Raw genomic sequence first — 21,265 nt, 5'->3', positions numbered from 1 at the left:
CAGACTTCTTTCTTCACATTATTCCCTAAAAACTATAGTATTGCATATTAACATTTCCAGTGTAGTAGGTGTTTTATGTAATCAAAAGAGTATGTAATGTATAAGGAAAGGCATATGCATGTTATATGCAAATAGTGGTTCCATTTTATAGAAGGGACTTCAATAGTGCAGATGTCAATGTCTAGGGGAATTCTGGATCCAATTCGCTACTGATATGAAATTATGTCTGTATGTTCAACACTATCTCACAAGTGCCCAGCTTAGATTTGCATCTAAAGGATCATGAAGGCTCTTTGGATGATTTGATGGGCTTAGCTCTGCCCTAGCTAAGCCAACCCAGGTCAGTACTCTCAAGTGAGAAGGGCAAAGGGGAGTCTTTAGAAGACTCTGTATGCAGGAGGATTCTCTTCACAGTGTTTGGAGATCATCTTGAGTCCATTAGACCCTGACAAGTTTCTCTTGCTCCTCAGCTTCCCTGGCTTACACATTGATCACTGATCATTTCCTTCATAGCCCAACCCTTCTGTTTTTGGGTTTCGCTTTTGTTTTGTTTTGGTCATGTGGCTTGAACTCAGGGCCTAGGCACTGTCCCTGAGCTTTTTCCTCTCAAAGCCAGTGAATTCTCATGTTTGAATTCCATGGAAAAGAAGTTTGGGGAAAAGGCCTACCTCCATGTGTCAGTAAGCCCATGTTCCTTGGCATATGCTGTCTCAGCCCATGTCTTCAGCCTGGTATTTGAGACCCAGGTAGCAACAGAGCAGTAGGTATTTGGTCATTTACACTCTGGTCCTGCCATTGCTCCAGTAGCTGGTGATATCTAGGAAGGCAGGTAGATGGCCCAGAAAAACTCCAAGTTCCTTGATACATATGAATTGTTGTAGAAGCCAAGCAGCTTATAACCACAGAAAGAAGTCATGCCTGAACAATGTCCATGTGCCACCCGTTCATTACCAATTCTTGTTTAAATATCCTCCTCCATTTGGGGGGATGGTTTGGGGGGATGGTTTTGACCCTGGGTTTGAACCCAGGGTCTAGGTGCTGTCCCTTAGCTTTTCCACTTAAGGCTATAGTGCTCTGCCATTTCAGCCACAGCTCCACCTTTTTGCTGGCTGATTGGACATAAGAATCTCATGGACTTTCCTTCTTGTGCTAGCTTCCAACCACGATCCTCAGAGTAGCCAGTAGTGTGAACCATAGGCACCCAGCTCTCCCTCTATTTTTTGGCTGTGCTAGGGATTGAACTCAGCCTTGTGCTTTCTAGGCTGGTGCTACAACACTTGACCCGTAGCCAGCCCTCTTGCTTTCAGTATTTTTGGAATCATGTCTTTTTTCCTGGCCATCCTAGACTATGATCTTCCTTTTAACTCTTTGCACATAACAAAGATGACATATGGCTACTACTATACCCAGGCCTTTATTGCTTGAAATGGGAGTCCCACAGACTTTTTTGCTAGGCTGGCCTTGAGATCCTCCTGATTTTAGCTTCCCAAGGAGAAGTTAGCATTACAGACATGAGACACCATCTATCTACCCCTCCTTACCTTGCTTTCAGCCATGTCCAGCCTCCACTGGAAACTTAAGACAGAAGGTCTGCATAATGCAACATCTGCCCTGGTGTCACAGCTAGGTCTAACATCTGGTTCCTGAGAAGACAGAGAATCAGTTGGGAGCATGTCCATCCCAATGCAGAAGTGGGATGATTCCAGAATCCCCTGATGAACTCTGGGGAAAAGCCTTCCCCTCTGTGTCTTCATGGGCCATGTACTACTGCTCATGTCTGCTGGATACCCAGCACATCCCAGAGGCAAACGCCTTTGGAGACATCCAAAAGTTAGAGGAAAGTGTTGGAAGACTCAATCAAAAGCTTTGGACTTTTGCTTGATGCCCACAGGACTTTTTCTACAAGAGCACAAGTGAGCCAGCAATTCTGAGCAAAATCTCTGACCAGACCCAGTGGCATAATGATTGTTTTCTTTTACTGTTTCGGTGGTATTGGAATTTGAACTCAGACCTGCAATTTGAGCTATGCTTCCAGCCATTTTTATTTTACTTTAATTATTTTTAGAGTCTTGAGCTCTTTGCCTGGGATAACCCAGGGTCATAATCCTTCTATCTCTTCCTCCTGTGTAGCTTGAATTATACATACACACTATCACTCCTGGCATGTTGGTTGAGATAGGGAAGGAGGGAACTCAACTTATTTTGGGCCTGGGCTGACCACAAGCTGTTATCTCCTCTATCTCCTCCTTTGGAGGAGCTGGAGCCTGGGACATGTCCTATAATACCTGGTTCTACAATAATTATTTTCAAAACGTTTTTACCCCACCAATATGGATGAAGTTCACTCATTTAGGAATGGTTTTATCACATGTTAACTATGGATGTGTGGAAACCCCTTACAAGAGACAAGTTTTTGCAACTGATTTTAGAATATCTGAGTCCTCCATTTGGTGATCTGAATAGATGCTACTGACTTTTGCCATCCTAGCAGAAGAGATGAGTCTCCACGGCACATTGTAATCAGCCAACCTGGGCAGCAGGTTGGCCCAAAGGCCAGAAACTCTTAACCCCAGACATGCATGAAAAAGGTAAGCAATCACAGAGCTGTGGCTCCTGTGTGCTAGTTGTCTGTACCAGAGCCGATCTTTAATTAGTGGCTCCCTTAACTGCCAGGCCTGCCAGTGTACACCCAAAAAAATGCCATCGGAGCAGTGACAGTGGCTTCTCCCACTCATTATGATGACTTCATAATCAATCTTCTTCCTAAACCACTATATATATATATATATATATATATATATATATATATATATATATACATGCATGCATGTGTGTGCATGTGTGCATGTGTGTGTAAATCCAGCTAACCCTGATTTCAGATAGAAGTGTCTTTTATTCCCTAATAGCCTTGACAAAGGAAGTTTATACTTCCCTTGTTGGTTGGCCCAAGTCCTGAACTCAAGTTGAATGTGGCTTTATCAAAAATGTGAACTTAAATGAAAGTGCATCTTGTTTATCCGGGCCCAGGACTGGAGCAACCAGCAGGATTAAGTGAGGAATGTCTGCATTTGTGACTGGCCAGGCTGCACCTGCTGATACAGACAAGAGTTCCCAGAGGCCCTCCTTCTCCTCAGAAGTGTCTCAGAGCCTCCTCGCCCGTTAAGACAAGTACACCTGCAGCATGCCAGGTCTCTCCACTGGCACTCCTAAGCGAGCTCACCTCTGCATCCCCAAGCAGTTAATTTCTTGCCAAGAAAATGCACCACATGCCTTTTCCCTCCCTCAATCTGCTCTCCACAATTCATAAGGGATTCTGTTTCTCAGCCATCATTTTCCGCCACTGCACGTTTATTTCAAAGTTTATTATCCACCATCTCTCTTTCCACTAGCCATAAACACCTGCTACCCTCAAAGTCTATCCTTCTTGCATCCTTCTCTGAGCTCAACTGAGCTTCCTTCCATCTCTCCTACATCCCTTGCAGATTCAATTCTCTGGCCTACCACCCACCCCCACAGCATCTTACCTAGCTTCACCCTCCATGATGAGCCTGAACTTTGCTTCCTCTTCTTCAGGTCCTGTTTCCCATCAAGTTATCCTCTCTCCACCAGGCACCTTTTCTTTGTGTCTCCTATTCATTGACAACAAACACTGAACCCCTGTTAAAGCAGGCATTAAGGTGCTGACATAGACATGACACTAAGAAGGGAAGGTCTTGGGAACCCATCTCTAGGGCCTCAGTCTCCTCTCAGGGGTCACCATGGCTCTCATGAATGTAAGACTCAGGAGCCAAGGTTGTATAGTGTCAGCTGAATAGAGAAGCCAGGGAAAGCCAGGTTAATTGAGTACAGTGAGTAATTAACACTGGAGGGTGCTTCCAAACAGCAGCTGGGCTGGGCAGAAACACAATTTAACTCTGTTAAACTGGCTCTTCCCATTAGCTGTGTTATTAGTCACATCACAGACTCTTCAAAGTCTTTCCTTCCTTCTCTCCTTCCTTCCACCCATCCTTCCTCCCTTTCTTCATCCTTCTCTCATTCCCTCCTCTCTTCCTCTCTTTCTATCCCCCTCCCTCCTTTCTTCCCTGCCTCCCTTCCTCCCTTCATATGGTCCTGTAAGGACCCTGGGTGCTAAGGATGAAAATAGCAAAGCATGGCTCCAGCCTTTTAGCAAGAAGCTATTTCAAAGGTAAGAATAGATACCCTGGAGCTGTGAAGAAGCAGAGGTTACAAAGGCTGCAACTGAGACATAAACCATGCTCTCGTGGAGAAGAACTAAGATTGCTTCTGCCTAAAGGAACAGGACAAGGGAGTGACCTTTCAAGGTGAAGCTGCATCCTGCTTGAAACCCATTTGCTTTGTCATTTGCTGAGATCTGACCAGGAAATCAAGCACACGCCCTTAGCTTGGCTGGAAGACGATTGTACTTGAGCTGTGTATTGGAATGAGGGTGTGGTGGCAGAAGTGTGTCATATTCCCAGAATACCTTGGATTCCTATAAATTTGGGAATTCTCTCTTGTTCCTTTTGTAGTTGCTAGTACTGATATTATTATAGGGTGGTACTGGGTAGGGGTGGGAGGGGATTGAATTCACTGTTTTGTGCTTGCTTTGCAGGCATTCTACCTCTTGAGCTATATCTTCAACCTCTTTTACTTTCATTAGGTTTGAGATCTGGCTTCCTAACTAGACTCACACCTGGATGAAAATTGGGTTATTTTAGTCTTCCCAGTTTTTGATAGAATGACAGGTGTGTGCCACTGTGCCCAGTAATAGGTTGAAATGAGAAGCTCCTAAACGTTTCTGCCTCTCAGGTAGCTAAGATTATGGAGTGAGCCACCAGCACCCAGAATTTTTTTTTCCTTTTCAAGACAAGACAACAACCAATGCCCTGTAACACTAGGGGATTTGTCCCATCTTATCAAAATCAGTCCCTATGGAATCTGGATGAGACTCATGTCATCTTATTTCTCTTCTAGACTTTTTCCTGCTGCTGCTCTTTACTCTTCAGCCTGAAAGACAAATAAGAAAATAAGAGAGGAAAAGAAAAGGGTGAATGAAAAGAGGGAGGGTAAGGAAAGAGGAAGACAGAATAAAGGAAGGAGGGAGGGAAGTAGATCAGAGCCTGGTTGCATTGGCAGTCAGTGAGTGCTTTGCATCCTTCCAACACCAGCCAAGTCCTCTTTACTCCTTGGCTAATCCTTGAGTATTCTTCAGGGAGGACAGGAGCCTTTGCATTGTGGCATCCCCCTCCCCCACCCACCTCATCAGCCTATCACATCATCTCTGAGAATGTCTGACAGATGAATTTGGACCCATGGTAGAATAATTCACCCTTGGTTTATCAATCCTCTTCTTGCAAACATAAATGTCTTCTTCCCAGCCCTCTATTATGATCAGAAGGTGGGGATAAAATCCCATGTCCCCTTCTTTTTCAAAGTGGCCTGTGATTAAAGGGAGACCAATATAGACATGGCTCCCTTTCCTTAAAGGACCCTTAAGCAATTTTTCAATTAGACTCTCACATATACAATTATAGGTTCTTATTTGTCCAGCTTTGGGGGTTTCTCCCTGGTAACCATAAGAGCAAAGAATACTTACTGGCAAAACAGAGCACATGGGAGATCCAATAACTGACTCCGAGTTAGCTAATCAATAAGCCAAGAGGCAAAAGTTGACCTGATTCTATTAAAAAAAAAACACATGATAGTATCACAAGATCCCAAATTATATAGATCCATTACCCCCACACACCCATTGTAACTGTAAAATATGTATGATAAAGAATTCATATGAGCCCTACATAAAAACACAGACACCGTAACTGATAGCAGTGTGCCCAAGACACTAGGAGAGCAAGCAGACAGGGCCGGGTAGCTGAAGCCTGCAAGAGAAGGCAGTCTTTCTCTTCTGCTGTGGGATACAGAAAGAAGACCCTGGCACTACCAAGGCCCAGAGCCAATAGAAACCTGGACATGGAAACCACATCCAACACTTTTTGGCATTTGTTTGTGTATGTGCTGTTTTTTGTGTGCAAAAGGAAAGAAAAGAATCTCCAGGGTAGATAAGGGGGAAAACCTCTTCCTTAGGACACTTCATTTATACATAAATTGATCACCTTTCAGAGATGGGTTAAAAAAAATCATTTGTTCCCAAACCCACCCACCATTCCCACCAGTAGAGTGAAAAGTTATCTGTGTTTACCACTCATACATCTTCTAAGAATTTAAAATAACAAGGAAAAAAACAAATCGTTTAACTAGGCATACAGGTGGACCCACTGCAACAATGAGATGTACAAGTCGTTAAGTCAAAAATGAACTTAACAACTTTGGTGGGGGAGGGGGATCCGGTGGGGGGAGGGGAGGAGTATGGGAAGGGATGGGAAGGGGAAACAAGAGGAGGCAACAATGCTTGATAAGAAATGTACTCATTATCTTGCCCATGTAATTGTAACTCCTCTGTACAGTATTTTCACAATAAAAAATAAAAGAAATTTGATGATAGCAAAAAAAAAAAAGATTTTAAAATAACAGAGGTATGGTTCATGACCTTTGCTTGGAAGAAGTGCATTCTTAGAAAAATTCCATTTCAGAAGTGAGTGTGAATAGGTACCACTTTATACACACACACACACACACACACACACACACAGTAAATTGCATAGTCCAGATGAAAGAAGAAATACAAGACTGGATCACAGAAGCCTGAGCTTAACAGTTTAGCATCCTAGCAAATTAATATTTTTAACAAAAGATTTATGATTGTGGTTGATGAGAGAGAATGCCAAGTGCTGTTTGGCATTATGTAAGTTTCCAACTTTTCTGGGTCTCCATTATAGGATTTCTGATTGAAAAGTTTAAGCTAACCCAGCCTTTGGATTCTAAACTGATGTGTTTTCTTTAGGTTTGTTTTCCACTGTAGTAAAAGCAAGCTGTCCCCAGAGAAAAGTCCAGTAGGGAGCCAAATTAGGGAGAAAGAAATCAAAGGAAAGAATAAAGGGAAGGGGGGGAGGCAAACAGGAAAGGTGCAGCAGAGTGGTCAGGCAGGCTAATGGCAGCGGGGCAGGGCAGGGCTGGCGGGCAGCCAGGGGAGCTGGGCAGGCGGCCTGGAGCGCGACTGACAGGTGGGCTGAGAGGCAGGAAGGATGCGCTTGCGGTGGGAGGAGGGAGGCTGGGGACTGGAGGTTCCCCCACCCGGGGACAGCGCGCGGCTACGGTGGCTACGCCTCCCGAGCAGGGACAGCCCAGGAGGAGGGAACGGGCTGCAAGTCGACCAAGAGGCAGCTGCGATCAGAGGCGGGAGGCCGGAGGCAGATGTGGGCTCGGTGCCAGCCTGCACACCACCGGGCTGCGGCTCTGCCAGCGGGACGCAGTGGGCGCTTCTCCTCTCTCTCTCTCTCTCTCTCTCCAAGGCTCGGCTGCTGCCCAGACATTCCTGCTGCTTGGTCTGGAGAAATCTTGAGCCCGCTCGCCAAGAAGAGCGAGACGGGACTCAGACTGACCTCCAAGGCGTCCTTCGTGGCCGAGACGCAGGCACAACACCCGGCGATGGGCAACAGAGCGACGCGTGGGCACTGATGCAAGTTGGAGCCGAGATTACACCCTGCCACCTTGGGATGAGCCAGCCGAGTCCGACGCCCTAGCTGGGTGCACGCGCCCGTGCTCTCCGTGGTCCGCTCTGCGTGGGTTCCCCTACTGGCCAGAGGATGGACACTGGTGCCCCGGGGCCGCGCCCGCCGCGAGCCCGGTGTCCGGGCCGCGTCCTGCGCTCATGTATGTAGGCACGGCGCGGGGTCCTCGGGGAGGAGGGTGCATGTTGGGTGTCCACGTCCCAGCCCTCATTAATCCGCTGCGGGGCTCTTAGGGAAGACCACCCACCACCCACCCACACACCTCCCGCCCAAGTTCGTAAATATGGGCGATTCGCCTCTGACTGAGGTCGGCAGAGCCCAGACGGGAGGGAGCGTCAGGCAGGCAGGACCAGAGTCCTGACCGCGAGGGGGGAAGGGGAGGCGGACAGATGCCCGCAGAGCATCCGAATAGACACCCCGGGGAGGTGGGAAACTGGGGGAGCCTAGCGCTGAGAAGCTGTATCCAGACACGGAGCGGTGTCTGTGACTGGAGGCTCATCTGAGCGGCAGAAACTTTGGGGTCTGGAAAGGCTGCCAGGCATGTTTTTAGTGATATAAACTGCTCCCCCCCCCACCTCCCGCACTCCCCTACACCCCGCCTGTGCCCTGGAGACCCCCCAAACTATGGCCCCCTCAGCGCTGTCCAAAACTGTTCTGTTTCTTCATCGCCATAGACCCCTCTTGGGTAAAAGCAAGTCCAAGACTAAGCGCTATGGCTGGCGAAGCGGCTTGAAGTCATCTATGGGGGGGGGGGGGGGGCCTGGCGCAGGGGGCGGGCGGAGGAGCAAAGTCTCAAAAAAACCCAAAAATTCTGGGAGGGGCTAGGGGGTTCCTTCCGGGCAGCAGGGCCACAGAAGGGAGGGGGCAGGGGCTCCCCGCATTGGAGGCATTTAAGAAGTTACAAATGAGTCACGGGGACTTAGGAGAACCCTTGTTATCATCTACCCGCACAGCCCCTTCGGCCAAGGGAGGAAGGAAGGGTTTTTGCTTGGTTACAATCCAACTCCACTGCGGAAATTCTGCATTTAGTAACCTTAGGGAAATAAGGCCAGGACCTAGAGAGGGACAGCCCGGGTGCCTGAGTTGAACGATTTCGGGGCAAGCTACAGGCCCGGCTCACTGCATCCCCCCCAAACCCCCCAGCCCCTCCCCGGGCTGGCTGGCCTTTAGTGACCCTCTCCCACGCGAATGGTGACTCCAGAAGACCCCGCGAACGGTGTTCGCCCTGGATTTCCTTTGCAGGGTCTCCCACCCCAGTGTGTGATGTCTAAGGCCCTCGGCTGGGCCCCGACACTGGGCAGGCTGAGCACGCCCCCCCCCCAGCTGTCCCCCCCAGCCGCCCCTCCCCACCCGCCCCGCGCCGCCCCTCCAGGAGTCAGGCTCCTCCAGAGCGATGCGGGTGCCGGAGTCCGGGCGGCGGCGGCGCCCGGCTGGGTGGGGGCTGCGACGGGCCTGGGCGCGCGCGGGCCGCGGGGCTCAGTTGTGCTGCTGTTCTCTCCGCAGGGACGCCGGCTCTCGGCTGGCCGTGGCGCGCCCCCGGGCTGTGAATGCGACTCGCCCCTCATCCGCGCTCCCCGCCCGCCCGCCCGCCCGCCGGGACGTGGTAGGGGATGCCCAGCTCCCCGGCGATGGCAGTTGGCGCGCTCTCCCGTTCCTTCTTGGTCACCTGCTGCCTGATGGTGGCTCTGTGCAGTCCGAGCATCCCGCTAGAGAAGCTCGCCCAGGCACCGGAGCAGCCGGGCCAGGAGAAGCGCGAGCACGCGTCGCGGGACAGCCCGGGGCGGGTGAGCGAGCTGGGGCGCGCCGCGAGGGACGAGGGCGCCAGTGCCCGGGACTGGAAAAGCAAGAGCAGCCGTGCCTTCGGCAGCCGGGACGCGTGGAGCAAGCAGAAGCAGGCCTGGGCTGCCCAGGGCGGGGGCACCAAAGCCGGGGACTTGCAAGCGCGGCCTCGTGGGGACACCCCGCAGGAGGAAGCCCTGGTGGCAGCCGCCCAGGACGCGATCGGCCCCGAACTCGTACCCACCCCCGAGCTGCCCGAGGAGTACGTGTATCCAGATTACCGCGGGAAAGGCTGCGTGGACGAAAGTGGCTTCGTGTACGCGATCGGGGAGAAGTTCGCGCCGGGCCCCTCGGCCTGCCCGTGCATGTGCACCGAGGAGGGCCCGCTGTGCGCACAGCCCGAGTGCCCGCGGCTGCACCCGCGCTGCATCCACGTCGACACCAGCCAGTGCTGCCCGCAGTGCAAGGAGAGGAAGAACTACTGCGAGTTCCGGGGCAAGACCTACCAGACTTTGGAGGAGTTCGTGGTAAGATGCGAACCCGCGTCTGCAGGGCGAGTTCCCACCTTCCTAGAAGGGAGTGAAGCGGCTTGCGTTCTGTGTCCCCTCCCCCTCCCCGCCCACTTGGAAGAAGAGACGGGGGGTGGGGTTGGGGGGGGGAGGGCTGGAGAGTTGGAGAGCGCTCAGCGCAGGTCCCTTTACACCACCCCACCTCTTCTTTAGGTTCCTGGGGCAGTCCTTCAAAGAGCTACCTTTCCATTCCCAATTCTGGAAGGAGGGGTTTGAATTCCCCTCCCGGGGCGTTCAAGGCTTCAAGTGACCGTCACTGCTGCGTTGAACTGGAATTTATTGTTCCAAATTTGAAAGTGTGGCAGTTGCTTTCAATCTGTTTCCAACAAACAGTATAATATATTTACCTTGCTGCTGTGTGTGGGGGTTGAAGGGGGAGTGTGTATGCTTTAGCTTTTGACTCATTAAGGGAAATCACTCATAAATAAGCCAGATCCCTAGATCCTATGTTTGGGCAGGGCCAAATGTTTCTGCTTCCTAAGCGCTGACACGAGGTGGATGACAAAATTAAGAGGTCTACTTTATGATTAAAAATGATTTCATTTCAGATGAATAGTGATAATATGTACACAGCAATAATTTCCCTGAGTTTCTCTGTATTGAGCTCCAGTCTGTTTTTCAAATCCCCTAGCTTCCTTTAACCTCATCCCATCTGAGAGATAGGTTATCCTCTCTCCCTCTCCCTCTCCTTCTCCCTCTCCCTCTCCCTCTCCCTCTCCCTCTCCCTCTCCCTCTCCCTCTCCCTCTCCCTCTCCCTCTCCCTGTCTCTCTGTCTGCCTCTCTGTTTGTCTCTTGCTTTCTCACCACCACCACCCTCTCTCTTTGCACTGGTACCAGGGCTTGAACTTGGGGTCTGGCACTGTCCCTGAGCTTTTTTGCTCAAGTCCAGTGCTCTATCACTTGTGCCAAAGCTCCACTTCAGGGTTTTGTGTGTGTGTGTGTGTGTGTGTGTGTGTGTGTGTGTGTGTGTGTGTGTGTGTGTGTGTGTGTGTGTGTGTGTGTGTGTGTGTGTGTGTGTGTGTGTGTGGTTATTTGGATGTAAGAGTCATCTTACAGACTTTCCAGCCTTCACTGGCTTCCAACGTGACTCTCAGATCTTAGCCTCCGAGGGGTGAGCTAGGCTTTATCTGTCTCCATTTGTTGAAGAATGGGAAACTGAGGCACAAAATGTTGAAATGACTTGATGAGGGCAAGGAAGCTAGTAGGAAACAGATGCATGTATGACAGTATGCAATTCTACTTCCTCTAGTTCATGCTTTGAACCCCTTCAGCCACTTAAACTAAAAGCCCAGCGTTATCAGGGCATGGGTTTGCCTGAGGGTGCTACCAGCAAACAGCTGCTAGCATCTGGTAAAATCTCCTCTGAGGCCTGGGACCTCAGAGGTGCACTGTTCAGAGAGTGCCAGAAATATTTTTTCTCACCTGTAGAGGGCATCCTGGAACCTGCAGTTCCTAAAGTGGAGATTGGAATCCCTTGTGAGTTCAGCGTCCTGGGTACAGGATGCAAATGGGCATACTACTGAATTGTAGCAATCAGTTACTCCGTGCAAAAGAAACGAAAACCAGGAAGGACAGGTCTACAGATCAAGTAAAAAAAAGGTGACAAAAAATCTGAGATTTTGAGTCAGAAAAGCTGGGTTGGGATGTCTTCTCCCTGCTCCTTTTCTCTTCTCTGTGAGATGAGGGACGAACTTACTTCACAGAGTAGGGTATAGCTTCAAACCTACCTAATTACTCACAGTCTAAAACTGTAAACAGCTTTGTTGAGAATCTCACAAGAACCAACCCCAGGTGATATTTTAACCCCCTACAGAAATGATTCCCTAAAAATGACTCCTCTCTATAGGGGGCAATGGCAGATGTCTCTCCACATTTTCTAGTGTCCAACAAAACATTTGTTTAAAAATGTTTTAGGTTCATATGATAAATCGTACCAAGTTGAAACATAGGCAATTGTTTGTGAGTTTGGTGTTTGTACTGTTTATAAAGTTCTACTATCCTTTCTTAGAATGGTCCCATGCGGTAAAAGAAATAGTTACAGCTTTAATCCAAGAAGCTTGAACCTCTCAGAAACATACTCTTCTACCTGAGATCAGACACAGGTGGGAAGAATTCAAATTTGTGATTGTGTAACTCTTTGTCACATACTGAAGCAGAAACCATGAATCTTCCTTGGCCTAGGGCAGTAGGGAATCTCTTACTTGCTTCCTGTTTATGAAAGTCTGTAAATCATTAAGGCAGAAAGTGTTTTCAAACTCTGAGGCTGATACATGATATTGACACAAGGGTGATTGAAAAGATGACAGTCTTTGGAGAGCAGTAAAGTTCTGATACAGCATTAAGTGCAAGTTCTCCCTTCAAATACCATTACCTCCTTAACATCCATTCCATCATTACAAGGTACTAGGATGCACAGAGCCATGAATGTGGCAAAGTTGCTAATAACTTTTAATTACATGCTGTCTCAACTAATTGGTAACCTACATGAAGTATCATATTGGCTAGCTACTTTTACCTCAGACACATTTCTAACCATTCCACTAATTTACTGTGCCTTGATGCAAATCATGTTGTCCCTATTTTTTATTTCTTATTTAAATTTTATTGTCAAGGTGATGTACAGAGGGGTTACAGTTACATAAGTAAGGTAGTGAGTACATTTCTTGTTGAACTTGTTACCTCCTCCTTCATTTTTCTCCCTTTCCCTCCCTCCCATGGCCAAAAAGAAAAGAAAAGAGAAATGATACGAGACATGTGTCTAGTGCGCTTGGAGCTTCTCTCTCTGAAGAAAAGACAAATAATACAAATGGAGATTAGTATTTACCTTAGCACAGAAGGTTCTAAGATAAATCCTAGGAGATGCTTGGCCCTGTGAGTCTGTCCTCTGCTTCCTGGAATTTACTATGGATGTGGGCTGGCCCTACTTGGGGTGTGTCTAAAGCCAGCAGCACACAAAACTCCAAAGCCAATAAGAGCTAGTGTTTCCCATATGTAATCCTGAGATCTGAGGATAGTTGTTCAAAGCCAGGCAAGGCAGGAACGTCTATGAGATGCTTATCTCCTGTTAGCTAGCAAGAAGCCAGAAGCGGAGCTGTGGCTCAAGTGGGAGAGTGCTAAGTCTTAAGCAAAAAAGCTCAGTGGACAGCACGGAGTTCAAGTCCCAGGAGTAGTGTGCTCATGCACGCATGCACCCACACACGCATGCGTGCGTGCACACACACACAGGAAGCTTCCTAAGTTTCCTGGTCCTTGGCACATGTTTTCTCCCTATCTTCAGAATCCAGCCTTGTCTTTCACCTCCTCCTTGGTCTTTCAGCTCATCAAAACTCCTTTACCTTACAGTCAGCTTAATCTTGACTACATGTCAGTAGAAGATTTCACTGACTGAACAAAACAAAATGCCATCCACGACTCAAGATAATGGGAGCAATACCCTTGTTCCTGAAGAATCTATACATCCAACTATCAATGAGAATCATCAGTAGTAGCATTTTCTCCATTGCCTCAAAAGTTATATGTCTTATTCTTAAATTTATGGCAGCAGACATTCAACTTTGAACAAGCAAATGTATCTATTGTAGATGTGCAGTGAAAGAAAGAAGAGTCAGGTGGACAATATACATTAGTCAGCTAAGGCTCCAAATAAATACTGGATGCCTTAAACAACATAAATGTGTTTCTGGTCTGATCTGGAAACTGAAGGTCAAGGTATGTGCTAGGTGGATTCTTTCTTAAGCTTCTCTCCTTGGCTTACAAGATACGCATTTAGTCTCTGTGGCTTTACTTGTTGTTTTGTCTGGCTATGGAATGTCCACGCCAAAGTTTCTCTTTGGTTTATCCTTCTCACGTGCTGGTGATTAAACCCAAGATCTTGTGCATGCTAAGCAAATGCTCTACCACTGAGCTATATCCTTAGGCCTCATTTTCCTCTTGGTACAATGTTACCAGTCATATTAGCCCACTCTCATTACCTCATTTAATCTCAATTATCTGTGGAAAAGACAGGGTCCCCCAGGACAGCTGCGTGTTGAGGACTTCACAATAGGAATTGAAGACACAATTCAGCCTGTCACATAAGGTGTCAATATAGAGTGTTATCCTCAGAGAAATGAATTTCAGGTGAAGCAAAACAAGATGGTGTTGAGAAGAATGCATCAGATCAGCAGCCTGGTGCCGGTGGCTCATGCCTGTAATCCTAGCTACTCAGGAGGCTGAGATCTGAGGATGGTGATTCAAAGCCAGCCTGGGAAGTAAACTCCATAAGACTCTTATCTCCAATTAACCACTAGAAAACTGAAAGTGGCACAGTGGCTCAAGTGGTAGAGCGCTTACCTTGAGCTGAAGAGATCAGGGACAGCGCCCAGGCCCAGAGTTCAAGCCCCATGACTGACAAAAACAAAAACAAAAAACCAGCCTGGGCAGGAAATCCATGAGACTCTTATTCCAATTAACCACCAGAAAACCGGAAGTGGCACAGTGGCTCAAGTGGTAGAGTGCTTGCCTTGAGTTGAAGAGCTGAGGGACAGCGCCCAGACCCAGCGTTCAAGTCCCATGACCAATAAAACAAAAAGAATGCATCAACAAATGCACTGGAAGGAAGAAAATGTTTCTAGCAAAAGCACAGAGGGAACAATAATAAACTCATTATTCCATAATGAGTGGGCTACCTTGCCCACTGGGACTGCGTTAGAAGTTCTTCTATACTTCTGAGAATGGACCCTTGTAGCACATAGAACTAAAAGGTGATTATAAGGCTCCTCAGTTGAACCATTTTAAATCTCTCCTGATGGCTGCTATCTAATCAAATCTGAAATTCATGAATTAAAAATAATTCTATTTTTTTTTAGCAACAGGACAAGTTTTTCCCATAAAGGGAGTTCTGGTCCTCTAGGGAGCTCTCGCGGCCAAATGGGTGGCTGCAAGCTTATGCAGTAGACTCTCTGAAGAGGTCTATGCAGGATAACTAAGACTCTATTTCTTTGCTTTTGATCGGGATGATATCAATTCAAGGTGTCAACGTTGATGATCATAGCTGTGCTTGGAAATTGTATTTGCCTTTGAAGAAAGAGAGAAAATGAATTATTAATAAGTGCTGCATGCTAGACTATCTTTCAAAGCGTTGGAGCTATTGAAGGAGAGAGAGCCAACCGAATGGGGGGGGGCTGTAGACAAATTGATCTGGGACCACTGTTGCACCCAGAGCTCACCCGCAGCTTCACCATTAAACCCATTGCAAACTCTCACTTCTAGACCTTTATCCATGGAAAAACTACAGTCACATGACATTTGCAACAGATACCTTCATCTGCATAGACCTCTGTTGCAGTTTTGAGAGAGGACAGGTCACTGTGCCTTCAAGTTGAATGGTACTCTCTTGGACATGACTTCACCCCAAACACTGATGGGCCCATTCCCCTTCACTTGGGAACACACATCACTTCCCAAGAAGTTTATACACTTTTCTGTAAGCCAATGGAAGCATGGGTTGTAGCTGTCTCTGCCTTTGTTTTGGGAAAGAGACTTGTTCTTTTCAAATTTGGCAATTCTATTTCCTTGCCTAAAGCCACTTGAACTCAGGGCCATCTACTTGGAAAGCAGGCACGCCTCCACCTAAGTGGACACCTCCAGCCCTATTTTGCTTTAGTTATTTTTCAGGTAGGGGTGCTGGTATTTCCCTGTGGCTAGCTTCAGACCACCATGTTCCTGCCTGCAGCCGCCCCTCCACCACCCTCCACCTCCCACCCTACTCCAAGAAACTGAAATCACATGCACACACCACCAAGCCCAGCTTACTGATTGAGATGAAGAGCTTGCTAAATTTTTGCCAAGTTGATCTTGAACCATCATCTCTTTATCTCTGCCTCTCCAGAAGCTGGAACTTGCTTGACTGGAAGGGGTACACTTGCTCAGATGCTCTCCCTCAGCAGTTCTGAGGGTTGAATTCAGGCCCTGGGAGCTGTCCCTGACATTTTTTGCTTGTTGTTGTTGTTCAAGGCTAGCACTCTACCACTTGTGCCACAGCTTCACTTCCAGCTTCTTTGGTGCTTAATTAGCATGAAGATTCTCACAACTTTTTGGCTTTGAACTACAATCCTCAGATCTCAGCCTCCTGAATAGCTAAGATTTACAGGCATGTGCCCAGCTCAGTAATGACTTTTAAAAAGGAGAAAGCCATATGACTTCTTGGAATTTGCAAATGTGTCCCTAATACAGGAGTGTATCTAGGAGGAAGGGTAACCTGATATTAAAGATTTCTATTTCTACACTCTAGGAAATATTTGGTACTTAAGTATAATGGAACAAGCCAGAAGTAAAGGTGTGGCTCAAGTGATAGTGTGTCAATGTTAAGCAGAAAAAGCTCAGGGACAGTGCTCAGGACCCTGAGTTCAAGCCCCAGTACTGGCACATGTGGACCCCCCCAAAAATAATTTTTTTTTCTACTGGTGGCATGAGCCACCAGAATCTGGCTGATGCATTATTTTTCAATGACAAAGGTGTCCTGAGTCAGGAGGCAAGTGTCTTAGGGAAGAGAAAAGTGTTTGTCCTAAATCAAACAATTCTGAGTTTGGGTGGAGGATGTAGTTTGCCGCCCAAGCCTGTAGGTCCTGTCAACATCCTTTTCTGACCACATAGCTGGAAATCCTTCTTAATGATCATCTGTTCCAAGGCTGAGATCCTGCCATCTGGATCTCACTTCTCATTCTATTTCTGTCAGGCACTGGGGTGCAGCCAGGACATAGAATGCCTTTCAAATCTGCAGGGGAAAAAAAAATCATGTCACACATCTGCCGCTGGCCCTGTGAGTTCTCTTGGAAGCCCCTAGGCCAGTGGCAAAGCAGAAAGATGGAGAATTAAAATGCCCTGTGGTTCCACACACAAGGATGGCAGACGTGATGCTGCTACAAGCATAAAGAGAATACTCCTTTCCTTGGAACATGGAAGACAGCCTGAACACCCAAAACACCTTTTACAGATCCATTAAATCCTGGATATTATCTAAAGCACAACTGTATTTGTCAGTGGTCTGTGTCTATAACAAAATTACTGATGTATTTGACTTATAAAAGGCAGAGATTCATTTTGGCTCTGACGTCTGGAAGTTCCTATCTACTGACAATCAGCCCTATTGTACCAGGCCAATGGTGAGTCAACACATCATGGTGGAAGCGTATGGCAGAGCATGAACCAGGGAATAATAAGAAGAGAAGGGCCCAGATCTCACAATCCCATTGAAAGGCACACTCCCAGTAACTCAAGGATCTCTCACCAGGTCCCAGATCTTCTATCACACCTGGGACCAAGCCTTATACCTGTTGATATTTGGGGGATATTGAAGACCAAACCACACATACCTTTTTTTTTAAAGCAGAGCTTAGATGGGAAGGAAGTAAATAATTAATTCCTAGAAGCAGAAGTTATAATCCATAGAGCACTGTCTATATGTGGCAGATATCCGGAAGTTTCCATTAGCCTCTGCAGCTGTCCCTTTGGTACTCAACTGGGCCAGGCTAGGACATGTAACAAGTCCAGATCCCATGCTCATGGATAAAGGCCCATCAGACTAGGGTCTCTTAAAGGTCTTGTCCTACAAAGAGATAGTTTGGGTTCCTCAATGGACCTCAGCAATGTGTAGAGGGGAGAGAGAGAAAGAGAGGGAGATATGCTGTCTTTCAGTATAAGCCTGTAGCTTGCATGGCTTCTTATGAACACAGAGAACAATTCTTGCTTCTCTACATGATCTGAAAAACCCAGTGGAATCCACAGATATCTTACTTAGCAAACACACAGTCAAAGGATGCACTTTGTACTTAGATTGTAAAATTCCTACAAACGGCATCATTTCTCATAAGCCAGTCAGATGAGATTAAAAAGTAGCTAAAACAGTCCCAGGTATTAATGTAAGATAAAATAATTACCTTGCTCATGTAACTGTAATCCCTCTGTACAGTATTTTTACAATAAAAATATATAAAAAAGGATGAAATATATTGGATGCAAATAAGGTAATGAATGTTAGAATAAAATGCATGGGTAAAGAAGAGAAATGTATCCCAAATTTTATTGCTAAAGATTTAAATACAACTTGTAGAAATGACTAATATCAACATATGAATCAATATGGGCAGACTAAACCACAATAGATGATCTACTGATGGAGAACTAATTCAATGAGCCAGGAATTGGTGTGAAGAAGTTAGCCAGAGAAGCATGTAGACATATGGATAGACATAGAAATGACACCTTTTACACATGCACATCTGATGTAAATTCACATGGAGATAATAGAGATGGAAGAAATCAGACAACAGGATCCAAGAAATGTTAGTTCAAAGAACTTTTGCTGATTCAGAAAACCCAGCAAATCTAAAGAATGAAAAACAAAAATGCAACGATTCCTAGCCAAATTCTAGCAAGACCAGTGAGCACCAAAGACAGAAGAAAGATGCTCAAAAGCAACAGAAAACATCCGGATGGGCACTGAATGGCTGACCTCAGACACATGGTCTGTAATAAAATATGCGTGCAATAGGAGAACAAAGAAGAAAGAATGTTAATCCATGTGATGTATTCAGCAAAACTATCTTTCAGAAATGATCCTGAACAAAGACATAGTTGTAAATGATAATAAGTAGGCATAGTGGTGTGTGTGTGTGTGTGTGTGTGTGTGTGTGTGTGTGTGTGTGTGTGTCTGTCTGTCTGTCTGTCTGTATGTATGTGTGTATGTATGTATGTCTATGTGTGTGGGGGGGGTAGGGGGTGCCTATAGTCCAGGTGCTTGTAAGGCTGAGGCAGGATCCCTTGAGCCCAGGAGTTCCAGACTAGCCTGAGCAACAGGGGAATTCCCCTTTGCACGTTTCTCAGGTCAAAAAGTGGAAGAGGACCCCAGTGTTGGTGACTAATGCCTGTAATCCTAGCTACTCAGCAGGCTTGGATCTGAGGGTCAATCCTAAACCAGCCTGGGCAGGAAAGGTGAGACTCTTATCTCCAACAACCTACTCAGAAAAGGCTGGAAGTGCACTGAGCTCAAGTGGTAGAACACTAACCTTGAGCAAAAGAAGCTCATAGACAGGGCCTAGGCCCTGCATTCAAGCCCCAAGACTAACAAAAATAAAGTGAACGAGCTCACTTCCCAAACCTCTCTTTATTGGAAGAACTTTAAAATAGAACCTACAAGAACTTGGCTCCTCCCAGAAGGAAAGTCATAACTAAGGAACACATAAAATCCATGATTTCCTAAACTGAAGACAGGGAGTTCTCAAGTGTGGATGGGGGAGGGAAGGGCAGTGCCTGCCTTCGGGCGGGGGCGGGGGGGGGGGGAATGGGAGACACTTGAAGAATAGGAAGAATCTTTGACTATCATGAGGATGGCGGAGCAATGGGTGGTGCGTCTGGTATCAGCAGGTATTCAGGGGCTGGAATCTGTTCTTGGGCAGACTAGCTTTGTCCATGCTAATGAAGGCAGAGGCAAATGAAGACTCAAAGATGTGGAATCACAAGGCCTGTCCTTGGGGTAGTTGTTTCTAGAAAGTGTTGCTAGGCCTCACAGGGGTTTTCTTTCTCCTGAATTAAAGTTTGAAATGGGAAATTTAAATAGAAAAGACCTCTAAATGAAACTTCCAAGTATTCATCAGAAACAAGGTCCGGGAGACCAGCTAAGATTGAGGACAATCGAGGACATGTTCGAAAGTCCTTCCTGTCCCACCCGCCCAGATTCCCTTGACTTTCCACAATCAAGGTCTGTTTCCTCTGGGTACAGAGCAGCTCAGAAGTTGATACTCCTTTCAGCTACAAAACAGACCTGCTCTTCTGTACTGACTTTTAGCCACACACATACTACATGTGCAGTGCTTTAAATGCAAGTTCTTTGTGTCTTTGCTTTAACGTAACAATTTCTTGTTCATTTTCCTTTCTAATTTTGTGTGTTCTGTGTGTGTAGTGGTGGCGGGGTGGGGTGCGGAGACAGGAGTAAAGCTAGTCCTGGGGCTTGAATTAAGGACCTGGGTACTGCCCCTGGGCTTTGTGTGCTCCGGGCCAGCTCTCTACCATTTGAACCACAGTTCCATTTCTAGCTTTCTGGTGGTTACTTGGACCTAAGAATCTCATGGACATTCCTGCCAAGGCTGCTTCCTACTGAGATTCTCAACTCTCAGCCTTCTGAATAGCTAGGATTACAGGCGTGAGCCACTGATGACTGGCCGGTTTGTCTTTTGCTTTTAAAGGCCTCCGATAAAATACAACCAAGTGAGTTTCAAGTGAGCCATCACTCTGATTTATGAATTCCTTCGATTGTGTCAGGAGCTATCCCTTCCTCCTCATTTGGCTCTTCACACTCAAGAGACAATGGGGCTCCAGCCAGTGGGGCAGCTGACACTGGACATGTTTAATCCTCTTTAATGATGGACAGAAGGTAGCTAGCCTGCAGAAAACTTGCAAATGCTTTTCAAATGATGAGCGACTCCCTGAATCCCTTTGCAAACACTCACTAGTGGCTGGGATCTGTGACACAGGCAAACATATGGGTAAGCTAAAAAAGAAAAACATCCTGGCAAAGCTTTGCTTTCCCTATGGAAGCAGTGTCCTGTGGCTACATAGTGCCCCAAGGGTGACCTCTGCTCTGCTTGAGGACAGCCTTCTGCTTTTGGCTGAGTTCACTTCTGTGTAGCTAGAGCTATAGGCCTGCCACCACCTGGCCTGGAAACCATTATTATCTCAAAGGAACCCTTATTATCGCCAATGGAGAATGCTAAAAGGAGGCAGTGAGGCTCTTTTTTTTTTTTTTTTTTTTTATGCCTGTGGTCACATGGTATAAGGCAAATGCAGATAGGTTTCAGGGTATTACAGTTTCCCAGTGAACCATAAATCCCACCATTCCTTATCATACTTCCTCATTTTCTTATTTGACTCATCCATGAATTTGACTTTGTCCCCAAGAGAGAAGCAAGCTCCCACAGCCCAGCCAACTTTATAAAAAGCCTACTTACTCTTTGGAAGACGTTTGTGTTTAGCTGTTCAAGTACTAAGTAGAAACTAAGCTCTCGATTTCATTCTCCTAAGAATTACTTCACTTCAGGGAATGACTCTTTGGATTTGGTTTAGGAATGAGAAAGACTAGGCTTTTGACAAAATTTAACAGACAGATTTCACTCACAATGGACTCACGTTCAAGTCATTTGTCATAAGCATAGCACTTAAGGACTTTTAGTTTAGGAATTGGGGTGAAAACAGATTATCCATAAAAGCAATTACAGAAGAATCTCAACACCAGTCGGGGCCCCTCCCTTCCCAGGC

At 46.8% G+C, this 21,265-nt stretch overlaps 1 protein-coding gene across 2 annotated transcripts in view; it reads left to right on the top strand.

Annotated features, from left to right (window-relative positions):
• Positions 1–7,321: 7,321 nt before the first annotated feature.
• Vwc2 (von Willebrand factor C domain containing 2) overlaps positions 7,322–21,265 on the top strand; it is a 150,904-nt gene continuing 136,960 nt past the window's right edge. For both annotated transcript variants that reach the window (XR_011366868.1, XM_069996009.1), the window contains exons 1-2: positions 7,322–7,770; positions 9,132–9,934. Coding sequence is in view for 1 of the 2 variants with exons in the window: in XM_069996009.1 (XP_069852110.1) it covers positions 9,239–9,934 (696 nt within the window). In the remaining variant the exon portion in view is untranslated. The remainder of the gene's footprint in view (positions 7,771–9,131; positions 9,935–21,265) is intronic.

Source organism: Dipodomys merriami, unplaced genomic scaffold, assembly GCF_024711535.1.
Source record: "Dipodomys merriami isolate MVZ:Mamm:240054 unplaced genomic scaffold, mDipMer1.0.p SCAF_5, whole genome shotgun sequence".
Lineage (NCBI taxonomy): Eukaryota > Metazoa > Chordata > Mammalia > Rodentia > Heteromyidae > Dipodomys > Dipodomys merriami.
The sequence above is the reverse complement of the archived record's forward strand: the minus strand, read 5'-3'. Positions and strand labels throughout refer to the sequence as shown.